General features: G+C 42.2%; 1 protein-coding gene across 1 annotated transcript in view; it reads left to right on the top strand.

The window, feature by feature from the left end:
• The window catches only part of GRM1 (glutamate metabotropic receptor 1), a 264,393-nt gene that overhangs the window by 46,932 nt on the left and 192,895 nt on the right, over positions 1–24,566 (top strand). The window contains exon 3 of the mRNA XM_054024486.1: positions 4,511–4,760. Within this exon, the coding sequence (XP_053880461.1) occupies positions 4,511–4,760 (250 nt within the window). The remainder of the gene's footprint in view (positions 1–4,510; positions 4,761–24,566) is intronic.

The following is a 24,566-nucleotide window of genomic DNA, read 5'->3' as shown; positions in this document are numbered from 1 at the left end:
AGGCAATCTTAACTATACTGGTGCTATCTTTAATATAGACAGGTAAGTGTCTTGTACTACTTTTCTTGTTACTTGTTTTTAAAGTCTTGAATCTTTGTCCACATGCATGAAGAGGGAGACTATCATTTTTTTTCTTTTCTTTTGATGGTATTCTTTGGGGTCTCTCATGAGAGGTTACATTCTCTACTAACCCTGTTAGAGCAGGCTATGAGATCCATCTCATAAGTAGCTGTTTCCTCCATTGTGTTATGTTTCCCTTTCTTCTCCCCACCCCCTTTTCTGAATAAATGAAAGATGCTGGATTGATAGGGCCTAAATTTCAAACTTCATCTCTGCAGACAGAAGTGCAGACTTCCCCATGCTGCCAGGTTAATATGACTCTGAGCTGAACAAAATGACCACTTTTGGGGTTCCCTTAAACATCTGGCTGCCACTGATGGATCCTGCAATGAGCTCCATGCAGGGAGATCCATGAATCTTTGCAGAGCTCAATGCAGGATGGGGCATTATTAGCAAATAAAACACGTAGAATGATTTTTTTTAAATAAATAAATGAGAGCAAGAATAAAATGAACCAAATAATTTCAAACCACATAAAACACCACTACTGCTGCGGTTCCTGAATGCATTGATGAAAGCTCTGATGTGGGGAGCTGGGTCTAACTGTGTCTTGTTTAATTCGACTGCTTATAAAACTAACTCTTTTCTAACAGGGCTGTTACCTGGAAACACATTTTTATATGTCTGAAATGTCTTTTTTTTTTTCCCCCCTACTCAAGCTACGTGTCACATGAGTTCTCAAGTTGTTGGTTTTGCTTGAGTAAAGTGATAAGAATTAATCTCTAATTGCACCAAGGGGGGGTTGAGAGAGCTGACTAAAATTTTCAGGCTAAAACAGCCATAAAACAATTCATTCCATTCATAAATGGGGTTGGGGTAGGGGGGGACATTTCTATTGACAAAGAAAATATGGATATACTTGTCAGAGAGTTCACAGTTCCAACAGAAAGGCAATATTGCCTTTCAGATGGAACCCCTGGATTCTAGTTCCAACTCTTTCACATTCAATGTGTGTGACCTTGGACAAGTAGTTTAACTTCTCTCTGCAGCTATAAAATGAATACCTTATCTATCTCACAGAGGTTAATTAATGAGGCTAAATTTTTTAAAGCATGTTAATATCCTTGTATTAGATAAGTGCAAAAGCGTTATGATGAAGCTTCTAGCTGTCTTGTCTGAAATATATGCTCATCCTATGGATTAATGTTATATATTCTATTTTTATTAAAGTCTGAACATTTTTGCTAAAATAGTCTCCATTTATGGATGTAAAGATTAAGAATAATATTCTAGCCTTAGATAATTGCACTTGGCTCTGACTTCAGATATGTATAAGTTATTTCATGAAGGAAGAATATGGCCTTACCATCTGTGTTGGGGGCGGGGAGGGGAATACTTTCTATTTGGCACTGAGAATAAAGATGTGAAGAACTTTTATTAAAACTCAACTCGAATAGGATTTGAACTTGCTACCATTGAAATGGAAACACTCACCCACTAGGTTACATAAACTTTGCTTAAGGGTTTTACTTTGGCCACCAGATGGAGCTCGTATTGTTTTCTGAATAGGATAGAAATATACTGAGAATAACAAGGAAAAAATCATAAACAATTAAATATAGTGGGCAATCGAGCTCACAGTGTGTCATCTAGTTCACACCGGCATCCGCGTACATGCTAGATTGTAAGTGGTTTCTGACCGGTAGAACAGAAAGACAAAGTGGGAGAGGTAATATCTTTTTATTGGACCAACTTCTGTTGGTGAGAGAGAGAGCTCTTCTTCAAGCTTGTCTCTCTCACCAACAGAAGCTGATTCAATAAAAGATATTGCCTCACCCACCTTGTGTTTCGAATATATTGGGCCTAACATGGATACAACAACATATCTTTCACAAAGGAAAGACAGCCACACTTAGGCTTGGAAAGAAAACAATATCCTCTTCCAGTGATCTGATGTGCAGTAACTCTTCATCTACTGGCACCTGGTATTATACATTCCTGTTCAATAGTATTAAATTACATAGCTTAGAGTAGATACTAAGCTCTTTTGTTACAGACAGGTGTGTTCTTAGTTGTCACACAGAATTAGTTAGTGTTTTGTTTTTTATCAAAAATAATGCTATAATTGCTCAGCATTGGCCTCTGTTCCCCCTGAAATTAAAGGGAGTTTTACCATTGGCTGAAATGGGAGCAGAGTTAGGCCAAGGAATGCATTTTAAAATCCCACTCTACATTGCATATACTTTAGGGCACTATTAATTTAGAAGTAAGGAACCTCTTAAAAATAACTTGGCGCATGCATTTCATATGTCTGTGTAAAAAAACCACAAAGTGCCAGATTCTGATCCCTTAACTTCTCTTGTGTAGAACCATACTCCAGAAGTAGTCACATGATTTCAGTGGAATTACTGTCTTATATAAGAGACCCTTCCTCAGATTGCATGGTATCACAGACGGACTCCAAAAGAATAAAAATTCTCAGTAGTGCCAGGTCAGTACTCAAGATTTCCATGGCATCTGGTCCCATATCAGTCTGGTGACTGAAGCAAAGTTATAAAGAAGAGTATTCATGTTACTGCCCTATCCTGCTAGAGCTTTTGCAGCGACTGCAAGGTTAGGGCCTAGAAAGGTATGTCCAAATTTGACTGGGAATGTGAGGCATCACCTGATCTTTCACAAAATATTTGATTTCATTTATTTAAAAAAAAAAAGGTCCTTTGTTTCATCAGGCTTTCATATCATTCTAAATTTTGTTTCCTTACTAAATTCTCACACTGGTAACTATTTTTTCAGGGTCATAGTTTCTGTCTTGGGAGAGCATTAGGAAGAATGTAAAAAGCAACAGAGGGTCCTGTGGCACCTTTAAGACTAACAGAAGTATTGGGAGCAAAAGCTTTCGTGGGTAAGAACCTCACTTCTTCAGATGCAAGTGAGGTTCTTACCCACGAAAGCTTTTGCTCCCAATACTTCTGTTAGTCTTAAAGGTGCCACAGGACCCTCTGTTGCTTTTTACAGATTCAGACTAACACGGCTACCCCTCTGATACTTAGGAAGAATGCTATTTTGAAACCATCCTATTATGTATTTACTAATTTGAAAATTTCACACCGAAGGAAAGCAAGAAACTGAAGCTGTACTCTTTGGCCTAGTGACCACGATCAATTCCATCTCTGTAGTTTCACAAGAAAGGTATATGTGTAGCAGTAGTCAGATGATTGGCACAGTGGTTGGGTTAGGTATTAACAGTTCAAGAATCACTGCCACACTCCAGCAAACATTACAAAATATAATACTTCATGTGTGCCCCTTTCTTGTTACTGCTAATAACTAAAATACTTCTGCATAGAGGGGAGTTTTCTCTGTTGTAATCAGTCTGCTCATATTGCCTGATTAGTAGTGGTTTGACAAACATGTTCATGGTAATGAATTGTAATGTCACAAATATAGATTGTCTTCACAGAGCTTCTGCAGCAGAAAGCAGAGTTGGTTTTATATAACTATTGATTGGATTTTTTTTAAATAAAAGCAAAACCAAGAGTAGTTCCAGAATCAGGTTCCATTTTATCTGAACCCCCAAAGTTTGTGGGAGGCTTAATTTTCAAATATTTCTAATTTGAGCAGTTATCCCAGAAACTGATGTGTGTATAAAAAAAATTGTACATGAAAACCAAATACTGGACCAGAGATTTTCATTGCCCTTCATGTTAGTCAATTCTTTACACTGGGGCTAAGTAAGTATAAAATGCTACAAAATCAGAATGCTTTCATTTTACTCACTTTTGCACTAGTGTAAATCTTTACACAAGGTGTAGGACACCAGAGAATCAGTTCTCCCCCCCCCCCACCATAGATCTATTTTTACGTTGGCAGGAATTTAGCGGTGGTGCTATTCTTTGCTTACGTCCCCTTCTACTTTGAGTAAATTTTGTACTTTTCTCCTCTAGTGTAAGGAATACCACTGGTACTTCTGGGGCAATGAGAGGGAAAAAATGAGAGGAAAAAATAAACACACGTTCCTCTCAATTCTTGGTGTCATTCACAACAATTAATGCTCATAATATGTGCTGTGATCAACTCATTTCCACATGGGAACTCCAAAACAGCAGCAGAAGGCCTTATTTGAATAGCCTAGCAACTGTAGTAGAGCATCCACTATTAATGAAAGTAAGAAAGCAAAAGCCTCCAGTTGTTAAGTTGTGTATAATTAAGATAAAGGAAATTCTCATTGTTCTGTTGCATTCTAATTACATACAGAGTACTGGGTTATAGGCAGAGAATGCAACAGCCCCACTAATCAGTTAATAAAAGAAGAATTTCCTTGGTTCCCCCTAATGTCAACGATACTATTATTAGCTGATCTGAGAAGATTTTTACCACCATCCCATCCCCTCTTAACAGGCTGTCATATGCTATTGCTGTTGCATTAAAACTCATAATTTATTTTGTTTAGGAAATTATGGGGAAAGTGGAATGGAAGCCTTCAAAGAGCTGGCTGCCCAAGAAGGCCTGTGCATCGCTCACTCAGACAAGATCTACAGCAATGCTGGGGAAAAGAGCTTTGATCGGCTGCTGCGGAAGCTTCGTGAAAGGTTACCCAAGGCCAGGGTTGTGGTTTGTTTCTGTGAAGGAATGACAGTGAGGGGGATCCTCATAGCCATGAGACGCCTTGGAGTGCTTGGGGAGTTTCTGTTAATTGGAAGGTAAGTCTTTGACTCTTACTTCATTGTTCCCTTATGAGGATGCCAGCCCTCTATGCAAGGACTGTGTTACTGTGGTTGCCGGTTACCGATATACCTTAATAATGAGTTAAGAGGTGACAAGGTGGCAGAACTGAACCCACGAAGGGAGTGTAAAGATGTCTAGTATCCAAAATGATACTTGTAAATCAGTATCATTTTGGATAGTTGTTTTTTTATTTTTAATGTAAATGCTCATGTGTTTACATTTTATAAATACGGACAACTTGATTGAGAATCGCGGGGGACGGGGAATATATTTATGTATGAAGCTTAAAACCTTAGCTGGGAGTGCTGTGTGCACTCTGAATAAAGGCAAGATAATGTTACTAGGAAGTGAGATGTGCAGAGAAATATACTGTCCATTTTAACAATGGACAAGACATTGATCTATACCCTTTCTAAAATTACAAAATGATTTTGATTATGGGAAAGAATTTTCTTATCCTTAAAAGGAAGACCTGTCACTTCTAGTTACATACCTTTATGCTGAGTCTTGGGTCAACATCCCAGGACACTGATTTTATTTTAGTTTTTTTTTTTTAAACATAGTTTATTTATGATGAGATAACCATTATAGTATGTATGTGTGCATGTTTCATAGATTTTTTTTTCAGGGTAACAGCTTGAGCATATGTATATGATATTTAATGTCATATAGGTATAAGGCAGATGCAGTTCAGTACATTAGTTATTGAAGTCAGAGGTGGTCTCCATTGGTTCCACATTGTGTGCCTGTGTATTGTAGGTCTTGCATTGAAATCTGATCCTTTATTAGGCTCGCTCACATGAGGTTTGTCCAAGTTCTCCATTGTGGATTGTGGTGGTTTTTAGTAGTTCCTAAAGTTAAGCCACATTTTGGGGGATGTAATTATTACAAATAAAGTATCTTGGCACACTTTGGTAGAATACCTCATCTTTCCTCCAAAATCCTCTCCATTTTCTCTGTGGGCTGTAGTCCACGAAAGCTTATGCTCTAATAAATTTGTTAGTCTCTAAGGTGCCACAAGTACTCCTGTTCTTCTTTTTGCGGATACAGACTAACACGGCTGTTACTCTGAAATTTCTCTGTTCTGTGTCACTGTTCATTGAGTCTGATTTAGAAGTCTGAAGATACCATTGTGATCATCTAGTTGGACCTACTGTGTAACACAGGTCATAGAACTTCCCCAAAATTCCTAGAGCAGATCTTTTAGACAAATGTCCAGTCTTGATTTAAAAATTGCCAGTGATGGAGAATCCATCACATCCACTGGTAAATTATTCCAATGGTTAGTTACTCACTTTTTTAAAAAAATTGTCTTTTTTCCAGTCTGAGTTTGTCTAGCTTCAACTTCCAGCTATTGGATTGTGTTATACTTTCTTCTGCTAGACTGAAGAGCCCATTATCAAATATTCGTTCCCCACATAGGTACGTATAGGCTGGGACTAAGTCACTTAACCTTCTCTTTGTTGAGCTAAATAGATCGAGCTCCATAGGTCTATCACTATAAGGCATGTTTTCTAATCCTTTATTCATTCTCATGACTCTTCTTTGAACCCTCTCCAACTTTTCAACGTCCTTCTTGAATTGTGGATACCAGAATTGGACACAGTATTCCAGCAGTGGTCACACCACTGCCACATACAGAGGTAAAATAACCTCTCTGCGCCTACTCAAGATTCTCCTGATTGTGTCCAGAATTGTGTCAGCACTTTTGGCCACAGTGTGACACTGGGAGCTCGTGTTCAGCTGATTATCAACCAAAACTCCTAAATCTTTTTCAGTCACTGCTTCCTGAGATAGTTTTCCATCCTGTAATTATGGCCAACGTTCTTTGTTTTTAGCCATATTAAAACACATGTTGTTTGCTTGACAACACCACCATCCTTCCTGTCACTAAGGCCCATCAGTTAATAGCTATCTCTGACTTACTCTCCCTTGTGAAAAAACTCATTCAGGCCCTCTTCAGCTCCTGTCTTGACTACTGCAGCCTCCTCATGTCTGGCCTTTCTGACACATCCCTTGCCTTGCTCAGGTCTGTTCAAAACATGGCTGCTAAGGTCATCTACCTTGTCTGTCACTCTGACCATGTCCTCCTTTGGGAATCTCACCATTAACTCCCTGTTTTCAACCACATCAAGTTTAAACTTCTGTTGCTTGCCTTCAAGCCCTTTCACAACACTGCCTTTTCAATCATAGAATCATAGAATGCTTTTGCTTGTTTTCTTGTCTGTGAGCTTTTTGGAGGAGGGGTTGCGTGTTCCAGTGTGTAGACAGGGTCTACCATGTTGTGGGGGCTACCAGAATAAAAATAAAATAGTACTAAAGGTGATATGTCTAAGAACTATACTTATAGTTTATTGTACCTCATTTCACATGGCTTGTATTTTCATGGCACATAATAAAATGTTTCAGATTGTCACACATGGTACTTAAGCTTTGTTTTACAGATACAATGCAGTGAATTGAATCATCTAAATTTAACAAATGGCTTTTGTGTGATACTATCTCTAGCAGTTCAGTAAACTTGTTTTGCAGCTTTAGACTATTATCTACTCTGTTCATGTACTACATCTTGTTGCCACATAACAGATGTTTATAATTGTCTAGTTTTCAATGTCTTTTGTCATATTTCACTGATATGAAGCCTTTCAATTTTGTATTTTGGATCAGAACTTCTACCAGGTAGAATATTTCTATTAAGACCTCATCCTTATGAAGGTGTCTGACTATGAAACACTTTCCTCTGTGGCATTATAAGAAGTTTTATTAGAAATTCTCAACTGTTTTGGTTAGTAAATTGGAAGTTTCATTGGAAATCATAGTGTGTTTTCATCCAGATTTTCGTGTACTTTTAGTTTTCTATATTCCATAAGCTTTGAGTGGGTTTTATTTAAAAAAAAAAAAAAAGCTGATGGGGTTGATCTTGTAATAAAACAGAGCGGTGATAACTTTACTTAGAGCCTGGATTGTGCCAGGCAGCTGGCTGAGGTAAGAAATATTATAGGGCTCGCAACATGCCTCATAAGCACTTACAAAGCTGTAAGAAAATACATTTTCTTTGGATCGTCCTAATTAAGTGATAAAAATGGCAGATCAGCACTAAGCAGCAAACCATTATTCACAATTAAGTTGCAGTGATACTGCTGTGCCATAAATGTGGGTAGTTTAACATAAATGGGAACAGAGTCACACATCAACATTGCTCTGACATGGTATTGGGTGGCTTGCAGTCAAATACACAGCTAAGCAAAAACAAAAGCCTTTTTAGAGGCAACTTTAATTGAGAGGAATGGGAGTGAATGTAAATATCAAAATCTTTGCAGCACTAAGCTAAATGAAGCCCTTAATTTATCCACAGGGGCAGGTGCATTGTCAGCCACATAGTGCAAACCTCATAACTCTATCCTGACTCACTATATAAAAAAACCTTTTTAAGGTATACCTAGCATTTGTGTGATACTATCTCTAGCAGTTCAGTAAACCCGTTTTGCAGCTTTAGACTATTATCTCCTCTGTTCATGTACTACATCTCGTTGCCACATAACAGGTGTTTATAATTCTTTAGTTTTTAATGTCTTTTGTCATCTCCTCTCCATTTTTGTCTGCAGCTTCACTCTCAAACAGAATGGACTGTCAGAAACAGTTTCTCTTTTAATAAACCAAATTCAAGGTATGGAAAAGGTGGTGTTGGGCCAAACTTGGCTTTCAGTTATACTGATATAAATCAGGAATAATTCCATTGACTTCTTGGGATTTACACAGGATTTACACTTTTTTGCAAATGAGAGCCAAGTCTGGTCATCATAAGTGTTACAAGAAATTACTTGGTGCCCATCTGAGGAGGGGACTGGTTCTTTTAGTGAGTTGGGCATAGCCCCACCTGTGCCTAGTTATTGGGCCCTAGGTAATGGATTTGGGCTTGGTCTGGCAGTTCAGTTGGGTGATCAGGATCACCTGATAATAGCCCACATGTGGGAGATCGGAAGGGAGAAAGTTTTGGGGAAAGAACTATTGAGTCCAGGAAAGGGCTGAAGTAATGGGGGGAGAGGGGAAATGGTTTTTTTTGCCAAGTTGACATTTGAACTGTGATATTGTTTTAATAATTCGGACCCCAACCAGGAGTGGTGTTGATGGATAAGTGGCCTGGTTGCAATTTGAGAAACTGAAGGGAAAACTGACGCACGTAGTGGGTCCAACCTATGATCCCGTTATATTGCCTTGTCTGAAATACTGTTCACGCTTCTGGATACCTTACTATGAAAAACAGATTACAGAGCTGGAGAAGGTAAATGATAGGCAATCAAAACAAGAAGGGATTTGGTGAAAGTAGCAATTTAACATTTTACAGTAACTACACCTTATTCAATAGGAGTAGATTAATAGAGAGCTTATTAATATAGCCAACTTTGTTCATTTCAGGACCTTTTTCTTTCTTTTCTATTCTAATCATTTTAAGTATGGTAAAGGGCATAGTACTAAAGAAATTCTGGTGGCATTTCTTTAACATTAGTTACAATGTGGAATTAAGTATCAGAGGGGTAGCCGTGTTAGTCTGAATCTGTAAAAAGCAAGAGAGGGTCCTGTGGCACCTTTAAGACTAACAGAAGTATTGGAGCATAAGCTTTCGTGCGTGAATGCCCACTTCATCAGACGCAAGTCTGATGAAGTGGGCATTCACCCATGAAAGCTTATGCTCCAATACTTCTGTTAGTCTTAAAGCTGCCACAGGACCCTCTCTTGCTAATGTGGAATTAATTAAGGTAGCAAGAGAAGCAACTAACAAATCAATCTAATATACTTATGTAGAACTCCTTAGGTCACAAAGTGCTTTGAAAATAAGGCCTCATGAGAATCTTGCAAGGTAGGTGAGTATCTTACATATTTTGTAGAGTGATCAATTGAGGCACAGAGCTCAAGAAACTAGCCAAACTAATGCAAAGTCTTTGCAGGTAATGCACTGCCAGTGAAGGTTTGGGTTTAGAAGCAAAAAGTCCTGCTTCCGAGCCCCATGATTTCACCACTAGAAATCATTACCTCCCCAGAGAAGAGGAAAGCTAGATGAATATTTGGAAGTGAAAATGTTGTTCAGTAACTGAAATGTTTCCTAATTTCCTCCTATTCTAAGTAGCCTATCTGTCTATTGGGGAATATTAGTGAGCGTATTGGTATTTAAGGATGAGTAGGTGTTTGCTGTGTATGTTTTGAGGTGCAGTGCTTTGTAACTTGACATATAGGAGTTATGAAATGCCTAGTCGACTTGGTATTCTGCTCTCTTACATGTGTCTCTTACGTCTCTGTTCAGTAGTAGAGATTTTAGGTCAGGACTCACATCACTATCAACTTCACATGTTGTAGGATCCCATCTCCCAGTGGTTGTTACATAGCTGTGACTTTTAAGTGTTGTTAGAATGTAGTCTCCAAGAAACTGGATACCCTGCACTGAGGATAGGACTGGAATCCTCCAACTCCTGATTGAGCCAAGATTAGCAATCACACATCAAATCATTGGCACTGTACAAGCCATTTAACCTCTCAGCATCTTTCCTGATTCTAAAATGGGGGTACTTAGTTCTATTATCCAGAGGTGTTGGAGGCGTGTGTGAATGAATGAATGTTTGTGTAGTGCTTTAAACATGCAACTTGTCATGAGTGTTGGGTTTTTGTGATGACTATTTATTTATTTATTTATTTATTTTTACTGAGAGTAGTTAAAGGGGAAAAAAGTATTTCTTTTAAGGTGCTGTACCAGGCAAAATGGCAAAGTTGGTGTGTGTGTGTGGTACCCTCATTTCACTACGTTTTCATAAGCAACACAGCATTAGGGCTAGTTCTTGTTACCGTTCACCATAAATTTTGCACATCCTTTCTTGGTTATCAAATCAATGAGTCCCAATCAGAAGGAAGCCCCCCAGCTTCAGTGAAATGTCTCATATTTGTGATCAAGTAAAACTTCAGGCAGAGGATAGGAAACAGGTTTTGGTGGATGGCATCAGCTGTGAAACTGGCCACTAAATTTAATCAGACCTTGATACCCTGAAATTTGTGATAGTTTCAAGAGGTCAAACTGGACTAACACTGAATGCTAGAGACCCCACTAGCTACTGTATTGAACAGATTCCAGCAACTGGTATCCTAGGCCCCCTCCAGTATTGCTTCAAAACAAGGCATGGAAACAAGACTGCACTGATGGAGTAGTGGTAGAGTGAAACAAAACAGGCTGATGTTACCTTGCTTAGCCTGTTATCTATTTTAGACACCATTGACCACAAAGTGCTGCTGATCTGGCAACATGCCCTAGCAGGAGACAATAGAATTTCATTAATTTGACTTCACTTATTTCTTCCCAGCTGGCCTTGGAATCATCCCTCCCTCCCCCATATTGGGTCCCAGGAAGTGGGTGGGCACAAGCCTGCCCACTGCTAAAGGACTCTCCCCCAGCCTGTGGGGAGGATCCACAAAGTCCAGGAACTCAAATAATTATGGGGGACAACCAAAAATGTAACAGGGACAGGTGTGAAGGTCAAAGGGTCAAACAAAGGGAACCTGAAGGGGACATGGATCAGAGAACCCCAGACAGTACCTACTGCTCCTCAAAGGTGTCAAGGGAATCCTGATGGGCAGCTTTTCCTGCCCAAGAGCTCTAAGGGCCTAATACTGAAACTCCTGCTGGTTATCCTCTAGATGTCCCCCTTAGGTCATACTGAGATGACAAGGGCTGCATTGCCAAGAACATAACATGCAGCTCTGTGTATCTTTTTCAGTCAGCTCTGCCACCACGCTGTCACTGATATCCATGTGCATGAAGGCAATTGCAGCCTGAATGAACAATTGGCTCAAACTGAAGAACAAAGTCTACTACTTGCTCTACTTCAGCCTAGACCAGGCATTCACAAAGAGGCTGCACCTTGTACATATGATGGCCTTTCTCCTAAATGAAACCAGCTGAAGACAATTTGCTGCTGCTTCCCAACCTGCACTGATCCCTATCCACCAATGAATCTACTGTAGATTCTGCAACTGATTGTCATGGACCTTGCAAGTTAGCCCACAACAAGTGAGAGGTAGATATTTCTCAACAGCAGCCCTTAGGCTCTCAAACATCCACTCAAAGAAGATTAAGAGCCCTACCCTCACATTCATGTTACACTTGTTACCAAAGCACATAATAAAGAAGAGGAGCAGAAAACCCTTCATCATTGTGCTCCAAAGTAGCAGTCCTGACTAAACCAAGGTCAGGACTCAGGACTAACTCCTCACAATTGGAGTAGGACAGAGATCTGATTGCTCTCTCTTCAGGTCTCAATGAATTTTTATACTTCTGTGCTTTGGCTGTGGCCTGATTTTTTTTTCAGAGGTATTGAGTACACAGCTCCTGTTGAATTCAGAAACATTGAAAAAACAGCACTTTAGAACAGGTTAGCCCTTCATTTATCACTTCTGTAGTGGACTGAACGGGGGAAACAACATTAACATGAGCAACAGTAGCCATGCTTTAAGTAGCAATGTAGTTTTAAGAACTAGTAGAACTACAGCATCCTCAGAAGCAGACTGTGTTAATCCAAACTTCTATATTGTCATGTACTGGCTTTCATGGGGAAGTAAAGAATTAGATGATGATTAAATAAGTGGCTGGAAAACATGGAACAAACCTAGAAAAGGCAGGGCCAGGGGCAGCAGAGCTGGTAAATAGGAGGATATTTATTGTAGGTGGCAAGTGATTTATTTGTCAGACATGGTTTAGAATAGAGGAGTGGTTCATCTGCCACCATCAAGACCCCACTTACACAGCATGACTAGTAGTGAGTCTGCCACTGCTTCTCTGAATTACTAGAGAGACTCTGTACTTCGCCCCTTCATGCAGTGTACTTGGATCCAAAGAGATTAATTTAAATTTCAGGTAAGCCTCTGCACCTGGGGTAGGGGCTTAGTCAAACTTAACCTCCAAATCTGTTGAACTCTAACATCAAGAGAAAGATGTGATATTGGCAGACAGGGAAAGTATTTTAAATAAAGATAGGACCAAGCCATACTATCCGGATCCATATTTTGAAAACCATGAAGATGGGCAGTTTTTTGGTTCCAGTGCTAACTTTAAAATTTAAGAGCCAGAACCTCAGCTGGTGTAAATCAGCATAGGCTCACAGATGTGAGGTATGTCTACACTTGAATTTTTAGTCATCCTAACACATGCTAGCTACAGGGCCGGCTCCAGGGTTTTGTCCGCCCCAAGCAGCCAAAAAAAAAAAAAAAGCTGTGATCGTGATCTGCGGCGGCAATTCGTCGGGAGCTCCTTCGCTTCGAGCCAGAGTGAGGGACCGTCCGCCAAATTGCCGCCGAATAGCTGGATGTGCCGCCCCTTTCCGGAGTGGCCGCCCCAAGCGCCTGCTTGGCGAGCTGGTGCCTGGAGCCGGCCGTGGCTAGCTATCACAAGAAGACACAAATATCTGTACCATGACACAGGAGTTTTATTAGCAAATGCACAAATGGTACAGTAAAAATGGAAAAAATGTTCAAAATATCAAGTAGGGAGATAAAGAAATGTGTAAATTTCCCCCTCCCCCCCCCAAAAAAAGTCAAGAGGGCTTAAGTAGGCATCAAACACGTGTTGGCATTCAGTAGCTTTGGAGTCAGCAGTACGTCTTCAATAGCTGGTGATGGGACACTAGATAGGAAGGGCTCTGAGTTATTTCAGATAATTCTTTCCCAGGTGTCTGTCTGGGTTTTGTCCACATGCTCTGGGTCTAATGATCACTATATTTGGGTTCAGGAAGGAATTTTCCTCCAGGTCAGATTGGCCGAGACCCTGGGCAGTTTTTGCCTTTTTCTGCAGCATGGGGCACGGGTCACTTGCAGGTTTAAACTAGTGTAAACGGTGGATACACTGTAACTTGATCTTTAAATCATGATTTGAGGACTTCAGTAACTCAGCTAGAGGTTATGTGCCTATTACAGGGGTGGGTGAGGTTCTGTGGCCTGTAATGTGCAGGAGGTCAGACTAGATGATCATGATAGTCCTTTCTGGCCTTAAAATCTATGAATCTTTGCCTGGTCTGCACTGGGGGTGGGAATCGATCTAAGTTACGCAAATTCGTCTATGTGAATAACGTAGCTGAAGTCGACATACTTAGATCTACTTACCATGGTGTCTTCACTGCGGCAAGTTGATGGCTGATGCTCTCCCGTCGACTCTGCCTGTGCCTCTCGCCCTGGTAGAGTTAATGGGAGAGTTCTCAGCAGTCAATTTATTGCGTCTAGACTAGATGCGATGGATCGATCGCTGCCCGTCGATCCAGCGGGTAATGTAGACAAGCCCTCTGAGTACGGTGTCTAAAAAGGCCTGATGGATTGGCACCAGATGAGCAGTCAATCAGGAAGTGTGCGGCATCCTCAACTGCACCTCAGCCACATAGAGGACATTCCTGGGCCCCAAGGTGTGGTCATCTATCACACACCTCTCCACCCTGCATCTGAAATGATTGAGCTTGCACCAGAAGTAGCGTGGGGGCTAGAAGCCAGGCCGTCTCTCACCAGGCTGAGTGACATGGAAGGAGTTCCTTACAAAGGGAGCAGCTTATTCCCTCTCTGCTCACCATAATTTAACCACATCTCCCATGGAGATGGCCAGGAACGTAGGCCATACTGCTCCTTTGGTGAGTCACTTGCCATATCTTTGAAAAGTAGCAGTTGTGGTATTCCTGGATTTTTGTCAAGGAGGTCCTTTGCTGCAATATAATGCCTGATGTTTGGAGTTGGGATAGTAGAAAGGACTGGTACCACTCAGTGTCTGTTGGTCTCATAGTCCCTGTTTGTTATCATTTGAGCCAATTGCACATCAATTAACTGCAGGGCTGGCTTTAGGACCTGCGGGGCCCGATTCGAATACCCGGCGGCGGTCCGTGTCTTCGGCGGCACTTCAGCGGCAGGAGGTCCGCTCCGTGTCTTCCGCGGCACTGAAGGACCCCCCGCCGCCGAAATGCTGCTGAAGACCCGGAGCAGACCACTGCTGGGTGAGTAAAAAAAAGAAATTTTAAAATTTAAAAAGGTGCCTAAGGCGTGGGGACCTCTTAGCGTGGGGCCCGATTCCAGGGAATCGGTGGAATTGGCCTAAAGCCGGCCCTGATTAACTGTGTGTGGGGAGAGTTTACTGTGCTTCTGTGTGTTTATTCTCCCGCTGAATAGCAGAAACCTAGTGCCAAACTCTGCAGTGTTGGTGCATTAGCTCCCCAAGTTGATCCTGCAAGCTTATTTAAAAGGCCATTTCTACTCTTAATCTTCTGAGCTACCTTGTTGTGGTTGTCCTTATAGTAAAGTGTATGAGCTAGAGTTACTCCTAGATATACTGGTTTTGAGTCATATGTCAGTTCTCCATTTGAGCAGATGTTAAGCAACTCTGCTATGTTCTCATTGTGCATCCTGTGATTACCCTCTGAGGGAAACTAAAGTAGTAAACAGTAGAATGAATCTGGATTCCAGTTACAGTGGCAATGGAGTAGTAATCACTGGTTCTTCACTCTCCATTCTTTAGCTCAGTGTCAAGGGGCTGTCAGCTGCAAAGCACTCTATAATAGAGAGTCTCATGGCCTGTCATGGGGTGGACATGGGGTCTCCAAGAAAAGCATTCCTTGCCAGTAGTCTGACACTAAGAAGCTATGACATTGTAGTTAACAATCTTCATGAAAATATGGCACAGTCATTGATGTGAAAACCGATATTAATGATGTGGAGGCTCTATCAACTTCTTTGCCTCATTGTGATGTTGCAAGAATCAGTCCATTTAAAGCTGTGAATGTTTGATGAAGCCTGGAACACCCCACCTCTACCAACACTTCAACATCCATCCCACGTTGGGAACCTCAACAGACACCACACTTCATGGAGCTACAAAAATGGTCTGGATCTTACAGCCTTGGTTCCTGTAAGTGATATAGGATTAAACATGACCAAGAACAAATTTCTGTCTTTATACTGAATGTATTAACACATGTTGGAACATGACTAAAAATTTGTGTGTATGTATGTGTGTGTGTATATGTGTATATATAAAAATCATAATCCTCCAATAGAGATAAAATGAATAACACCCACTGAGCATTTATCTTGATTGTGCATGCAATGTAGTCAAGTCACTTCCACAGTACCATGGTGATGAATATGGTGGGGGGTTTTCTTTTTCTTTTTCTTTTTCTTTTTTGACTGTCAAATACAGCTTAGGCCTTTGTGTTGCCTGATCTATTGATTGTTTATTAATTATGTTGATTACTTAAGGATTCTCAGTTAACACTCTGAGGTTTGATAGGTTCTCATCCCAAGATCAGGCACAGTATTATTAAATTTGTGAACCCTGACATGCATGATTGTAACGCAATTACAGAAGGCTTTTCCTAAATTTGAGTAAGTTTTATTAACAAAGTTAGCAATGTTACAAACAATCCAACCCAGAAAGATAGAAATAACACAGAATGGCCATCTGAGCATCCATGTACTCAAACCATTCCTTGCAGAACAACTTGAAGTATTTGTTTTTTTTTTGCCTCCTCTGTCTCATCCTCTTCATCATCACCATCACTAGTGGTTGTCATCCTCGCATGTTCCAAGAGTTACATCCCCAAGGCACGCAGGTTAGGATGCAACTTTTATAATGTGTTACTATGCCTAAGGCGAGTTCAGTAGGGGTTTCATCCCCTCTGCCTTCGCATTTCCTCACCTTATTGATGTTGGGGTGCCATTCTCCCATAGATTACTAGTCTGTTTACCTCAATATTATTAGCATATATGTCAATCATTTACCATGGTATTCTTGTGGAAGGAACATCAGCAGATGTCCAAACTTAAAATATCCTAAGCTGCTATAACCTAGCATCTTGTGGTTTCCTGTCAGCAGTTCACTTATCACAACATTCTATCTTGTGCTATTGGGTCATGGCTAGCTTATGATCTAGGGTCAGTTTTGGTGAGCTACTCATACTAAGGCTTTTTGGGCCTTTTAGGGTGACCAAATGTCCTGTTTTTAAAGGGACAGTCCCGTAATTAAACCCTCCTGCAGGTGTCCGACTTTTTTTTTTTTAAAAAGGGGCAAATTGTCCCATATTTTGTCTCTTCCCCATCCCACAGTACTAGTGGGTCCTGCTGCTGGCCGGATCCCTTCTCACTAGCCGCCCACCCACAGTGGTGAGTGGAGGGTCCAGTGGCCGATGATGGGGGTGGGTGTGCAAAGCTGGTGGCAGGGCGAAGATGCAGCACGTGGGGCCAGCCGCTCTCCCAGCTGGTCCATCAGTGCAGCCCACACTGTGTGCTGGCTCTCAGCCAGCATGGCCCTGTTCTTTCTAGCTGCATGCTGCGAGCTGCAGTGGCTGGGGAGTGTGAGTAGGCGCCAGGTAGCAGACGGTTACATGTCGCCTCTACTGCCCAGTCATCGGCCCTTTACGTACTCCTCCCACCCCCCTCCACTGTCCTCTCTCTGCTTTTGTCTTTCACAACCCCTCCACCAGCCCTGCTGCTCCTCCATATGCCCCCCGGCGGGGCGCATCCTGCTCCCAGCGCTATGTGGAGAACCAGCCCCTGGTCGGAGCGCTCAGCTCACCAACAGCATGGCAGGCAGGCTCCTTCCTTCCCCCATTGCCTCTGGTTGGGCCGGTGCCCTGGGAAAGCCCAAGACCCTCTGGTCTGGGGCACTGGCCAGGAGGAGCTGAGCCCTGCATGAGCCAAAAAACCCCACACAGCGCTGGCATGGGGAAGCCTCTCCGTCCCTCAGCTAAGCTCTGGAGCGATAGATGGGGCAAAGTGATTTCCAGCCTGTTCATGCCCCAAAACTGCAGGCTCCACAGGGGCTTAGCACCTTCTTCACCCTCCTTCCTGGGTCCTGCCCCCAGGGACTGTGGGGCTCCTCTGTCCCCTAACCACCCTCCCTTGCTGAGTCCCCTCTCTGGCTGGGTTTGCTGAAGCCTCTGCTGTCAGGTTCCCTGAGCCCTGGTGTACAATGCATCCTTAGGGCTTAACCCAGCCGCTTCCTGCTACTGTGCAGGAAGGAAGGGGTTATGTTGGTGGCCAGCAGTAGCCTGGATGCATTGTCTGCCTTTTGACACTATGCAGACAGGAGGGCACAAGCTGTTTCCAGCCACACCGTGTGGGTGAGGGAACTGAGCTCTGAAAAGACACGGGCCAGGTCATCCCTTCCCCGCTCCTCCTCTCCTGCAGCTGGAAGCAGCTCCCATCCCTTCACTCCCACCCAGTGCCAAAAGGCTGCTGCTGGCCACATTCTGGCATGAACCCTGACAAATCTGGGGGAGGGGGCAAGTGACCCTGTTTGTGTGTGGGGGGCCCCCCCAGGCATTGCCTTGGGAAGACATGGTACCAGGAGAGGCGGGTCCATCACGGGGGCCCAGCCAGGCATGGAGGGTGGAAAGCCTGGGCAGGAAGGGTTGGGTCAGTGGGTCACACCTATCCCGGCAGGGCAGAGGTGGAGTGGGGGTGGGTCGTGGGGCTGAGTGGGGGTTGAGCACCACTGGGGAAAGGAGGAAGCCAGTGCCTGTGCCGGCCACTGTTAGAGATAGGATATTAGGCTAGGTGAATTGGTCTGACCCAGTATGGCCATTCTCCTATGATACCAGTGGTGGTTCTGAGAAATGGGTGAGGTTCTGTGGAAAGCATGATGCTTTAAAACTGGCTTAATGGAAAAGAGATGCCGTTCTACAGGGAAAAGAAGTCCAGGTCTGTGCAATGATATCCAACAAAATGTTGTTCCCTGTTTGCTATTCCAGAAATGTATTTATATTTAAACTTGCCACTGAAATAAATGCAGCAGAGCTCAATGACTGCATGTTTTCTGTGAGCATTTGAATTGCCCGATAGCAGACAGAACTGGATGTAGTTAACTTACACTTATTATCACAACCACGTTTCTCATGTCTGCCTGGCTTCTGTAGCAAACAGCCGCTGAGACTATTGCTACTGAGCTAGAAGAATATGCTGTACTCTTGTGGGAATGAATCACAGTGAGTGATGCTGCTTCAGGCATCTTTACATAATTGATTAGAGACTGGACACTTGGCAGAGCTGTCCTTGTATGGGGATTTTCAGCCTTACATCTTCAAGGGGATTTAAATAAGACCCTTATCCCATGAATTGTGGACCCAATATTGCACATTGCGCTTTGAGGTGGTATTTTGGCACTCAAATAGAAATGCTAACTTGGTTCTAGAGAGACAAAGTGGGTGAGGTAATATCTTTTATTGGACTAACTTCTGTTAGCGAGAGAGACGCTTTCGTGCTTACACTGAGCTCTTCTTCAGGTCTATGAGTGTGAAAGCTTGTCTCTCTAACCAACTGAAGTTGGTCCTGTTCTAGTCTATTAAGAGATGAGAAAACTTTCCTGCAAAATAAAAGGCATCTTAAACTCAAACTGGTTAATTTAAAACAGACCAACAGAGCAACCTTTTTATAAAATGTACATGAAAGCGAATTCTATCTAGTATTGCACCACATGAACATTTTTCCAGTGAGCAGGAGCAGAACCACATCATCATGGACTTGCTCCATGTCTCCAACACAGTTTGGTGTAATGGAGAGATGAGAGGGACTACCATCATCAGATGCATAAAGGCAACCTACAGTTCCAGCAACATGTTCCTAGAGTGTCTCCAGTGAGACACATGGCTCTGGGATACTGCCCCTGAAATGTTAGCACTAACATTGCATACCAAAAAGGGGCACTGTGGATGCAGGTATATGTCTGTACATTGTGTACCCTAATGCCCAGCAAGCAGGACCGGCTTCAAGGTTTTGGCCACCCCAGGCAGCCAAAAAAAAAAAAGCCACGATCACGATCTGCGGCGGCAATTCGGTGGACGGTCCTTCGCTCCGAGCGGGAGTGAGGGACTGTCCGCCGAATTGCCACCGAATAGCCGGACCTGCCGCCCCTCTCCGGAGTGGCCGTCCCAAGCACCTTCTTGCCAAGCTGGTGCCTGGAGCTGGCCCTGCCAGCAAGGCATATGTGGTTACTCAGGCTGGGTCTACACTACCCGCCTGAATCGGCGGGTAGAAATCAACCTCTCGGGGATCGATTTATCGCGTCCCATCGGGACGCAACAATCGATCCCCGAATCGACGCTCTTACTCCACCAGCGGAGGTGGGAGTAAGCGCCATCGACGGGAAGCCGCAGAGGTCGATTTTGCCGCCGTCCCTACAGCGGGGTAAGTCGGCTGCGATACGTCGAATTCAGCTACGCTATTTGCGTAGCTGAATTTGCGTATCTTAAATCGACCCCCCCCCCGTAGTGTAGATGTAGTCTTAGTGTGGGTACAGGGTACTTGCTCTAGCAGTACACGGACGTGTAACTGTCTCCACTAATAAGTGTAGATATACCCTTACAATGTCTTTTAATCACTATGAATCAGTTTGGATTGGTGCCATAGGATTCTGCATCTCAATTAGAGATGGACGAGAAAAAGTTTTTCCTATCATATGATTTTTTTTAAGATTTTGAAAAAAATTTCTTGATCCAAATTGGGATGAAAAGTCCATCTCAATTTTTTCTGGGACAAAAATGTGAACACATTTTTTGGTTCAGGACAGTTGAAATGTTTTGATAACTTTGAAACTTTTCATATATGTTTCAACCATTTTTATTTATTTACTGTAATTAGCTTAGAGTTTGAAATAAAAAGTTATCTTGAACCAGAAAGCTGTAATTTTTTGTTTAGAAATAGTCGAAACAAAATGCCATGACAACATCAAAACTTTTTTTCCAAAATATTTGGACAGTTTGTGATTTGGTTCTGTTTAGTTATGTCTGTATGGGAGCATGCTTATATTTCTCCTCTTGGTCATATTCTCTTCATAGATTCAGGAAGGGCACTTTTTGGTTAGAAAGAGAAATGCACAACTGCTATTAAACACAACAACAAAAGCGTCTGGGATTGTTTTTCTGTTTCTACTCTGTAAAACTGAATTCTCTGGTCTCATTCTTGAAGAGATCATGGGAGAAAGGAGGCACTTATGTTAGCTTGACCATTAGACAAATGACACAATAGATAGAATTTAAATACTCCAGTGTACAGGAATGATACTACTTGAATTTGATTTGAGTTATTTCTGTTGGCATTTCATAGCAGGTTGCATCACTGTGAGATACTGTATTAGTTCTGCTGAAAATTTTTATATTCCATTTATTGTCTGCAAATGCTCCTTTCTCTGCCACCTTAGACATCTCCACTGCAGTTATACTAATACATCTGTCACTTGCTCTCCCCTTTCTCCATATACTGGAATCGTTTTCATCAATCATTTCCCTTTGTGCATGTTCCTACTTGCCTCCTGACCATGCCTGATTAGCCTATTGGGCTCTCCAGCACCTGTTACCACTACAGTGAAATATGCTTCTGCTATATTTAAACATTTTATTGACTACATTTTATTGTAGTCAAAGGCACTCAGTGTTGGCCTAAGTGTGCTCCCCATGAAGTCAATGTTTTACCATTGACTTCAGTAGGGGCAGAGAGAGGCCAGCACTAAGCTCTTTCAAAAATCCTATCCAAACTCCTGAGTGTAGGTAAGAACAAATTAATTTGATTGACCCTTCCCCCCCACATATTGTTTAGATCTACTTTCTTCATCCAAGATGTACCTTCTTGTCCTGTTCTAGATGTCTTCTTCTGAGGTTGTGACTGAACAGGCCCTAATGTTCATGAATGACAGATCTTGTTCTTGGTTGTAGAAATAAAGTTTAAAGTGTGTCTGTACTCAGAAAAAATAGCTATGTGAAAATGGCAGCTTCTTATTCAGGTTCTCTGGGTGCCTTCAGGTCATAACTGCTTGCTTCAGTGGCAAAATCAAGCTTTTTAAAATCACCATATTAGGCTTGAAGTGCTATGAAGAAAGCCCACCATCAACAAAATTGCTAATTAAATTCTAATGGCAAGAACTTTATTGCAGGCAACATAGGTGCTGACTCTGTGGGTGCTCCAGGACTCAAGCACACACACACACACACACACACACACACACACACACACACACACACACACACACACACACACACACACAAAATAGGGGGTGGTCATCATCCATGAGCCACCAGCAGGTGGTAGGAGCATGTACCTGGTGCACAGTGAAACCAGAATGTGGAAAGCACCCACTGGCAAAAACAAAAGTCAGCACCTGTGGCAGGCAGTGATGTGAAGAACAAAGAACAGGAGAGTTTTAAATCCCAGGCTGAATTTGGGGGCTGGCAGTTAGAGAACTGATCTTCTAAATTGCAGATTAAACAAATCAGAAATGGAGTCATTGTGAGAGAACAAATACAGAGGCTTATAATTTCATTTTTAAAGAGTCATGTTTCTGACTAAGTGCCCTTTAAGACCTGATTGTTGTTCATGTTCTCCAGCTTAGGTGTCTCTTGGAGCAGTAATATTGTGTGTGCATGCAGGAGTGAGAGACCGAGAGAGAGTGAGTCTGAGGCACCCAAATTTCACTGAATTAAAGATATTGAAACTTTTCTGAATGTCCACCCTGGTGTTGTGAAGTCAAGACTTCAGTCTTTCTTTGTGCTAATCCATCTTTATGTATTTGGGTTGAAGGGGGGGGAGGAGGGAAGTACTTTCCAGGGGAACACTGTGTGTATACTAATGAAGTCTGAAATACATTTTCACTGTTTGAAATAGAAATCCACCTTTCTAAAGGATTCTAATTGAAATGAATGTGGTGGCGGGATGTGTTTATTTCAGTTAACATAGCAATAATATTGGGACAATTCTATTTGTCGTTCACATGAGTGGCAAGTAGCTATCTAGATATTTCAGAGTAACTAAGTATAATGTCAGCTGATTGATAAGTAGACATTGAAACATAGCAAAGATATCACAGTTCTTAATGTGTAATGCTAAGGTTGATTTACAATAGAACACCTGTGGTACAAAATTAGATGCGTTAAACTGCATGCATACCAAATGAATTCATCTCAGCACTGCGATAACAGGGAATATGAAATGAGCCTAGAATGAGGATAAAGAGCTTGAACTATTCACAAGAACTTTGCCACCTTCTATTGCAATCTCTCTGATAAGAGCTGCAGTGAGAATAGCAATATCTGAGGCATTGTATAACAAAGTCCTCCCAAGAACTTGATCCTCTAAATAGGACTAATTTTAGTTTCATCATTACCGTTTCTGAACACTTTATAGATCAAAAGTGTACACTAAAATAACAGCCCCACCTGCTCTTCTGGTGAAGGTCTCCAGCAGAAAGATGCAGTCAGAATTTAAAAGGGGGAAAATACAAAGGGAAATGGAAAGAAGGGAAGATGTGATTAGGGAAGGAAGACACAAGATGCATTGTAGCAGAAAAGAAAGGGATGAGGATATAGGGAGGAATGAATTAGCAACAAAGTAGTAACTGGGCAAGTGCATAAAGAGGAAAAACAAAATAAGGGATAGATTCCAGAAGCCAGAGCACTATGGAGAATTACTATTCGTTCTGTGATCCAAATTGAGACACATGCACTGGTTGGATAAGTTAATCTGCAGTTTTAACTCTTTGCACATGTACCTATGTCTCTTCCAAATTCAATATTTCTAGGGTTGCTTTGGGGGCAGGGTCTGTCTTTTTGTTTGTTGTCTAGCACAGTGTGGCCCTGGTTGAGGACTGAGGCTCTTAGGCACTATGGCAATACAAATAATAAATAAGAGGGCTAGATTCCCCTAAGTTGGCTCAGGGAGGAATGAATTTCACCTCCCTGACCAGATGACATAGGCAAGAACATATGCCTTGGACTGAAGTCCACCCACAAAGCAAAGTGGCAAAACAAAAGAGAGAGAGAAAGAGACCCCTTGCAGCCTTTGGGTCAGCTTGTGGCCTTATATGCTGGCTGAGAGTGTGTAGGGGCAGTAAAGGTGATGCAGTGTTCCCCGGGCTCGCTGTAGCACAAAGTGCTGTGGCTTTTCTGGGCCTGGATAAGGCTCCCATTTCAGCCCTTTGAGGCAGCACAGAAATCAGGTATCACAAAGGTGATGTCAAACCAATTTTATCCCCCTTTCTCCTGGCCTGGACTACTGGGTGTCAGAGCCCAGGATCTACCCCTTAGTCTTTTACCCACAGAATACATTTTCCTTGGGTCTGAGTCCCTGAACTGGAGAAAATGGCAGACTGATTTCAGTCAGTCTAGTACCCAGGGCCCATCTCCTCCATGATTTTATGGCTGTGGAGCTTGGTGCTGAATACACCCCAAAAAATCAAAACTTAACTATTTCACTGCGGATTAGTTTAGCAGATACATCCAACAAATGCATTTATCCCATAGTTCCAAACCACTTTCCATGCCTTCCCAGGCCCCAAAAGCTCTCTGTGACCCCTGTCCATCTTTCCAGAACCCCAGGTTTCTACTCATGGCAACTTCCGAAATGAAATGTATGTACTGTCAATGCACCAATCTGCAGCATATTGAAAACTAAAATAGTGGGGACAGTGTAAAATAAATCAAAGTCCTCAGATTAAATAATGCCACAACTACTGTGCTGATTGTTATTCACTTTTGTATTTAACTTAATAAAAACCTTCTTTTATGAATTTTAAATGAAACTGCTACCGAATTTCCAATCTGAGTGGCACAGAAACAAGGGAGTTTTGCTGTGGAATTTAGGTCCAGATTGCTGCAGCGTACCCCTGGTCTTGCTTGTAGCCCTTTTATAAAGTCCAGGTCCTATGGACTTCTGGGCAGTGCACAGGGGAGCCAAATGGTGGGAAACAGGCAGAAAGTGAGGTTCAGGATTAAGAGGTTGTGCAGATAGGGAAG

The sequence above is a fragment of the Malaclemys terrapin genome, chromosome 3 (assembly GCF_027887155.1).
Source record: "Malaclemys terrapin pileata isolate rMalTer1 chromosome 3, rMalTer1.hap1, whole genome shotgun sequence".
In the NCBI taxonomy this organism is placed as follows: Eukaryota; Metazoa; Chordata; order Testudines; family Emydidae; genus Malaclemys; species Malaclemys terrapin.
This window is presented reverse-complemented; position numbering and strand designations above follow the sequence as displayed.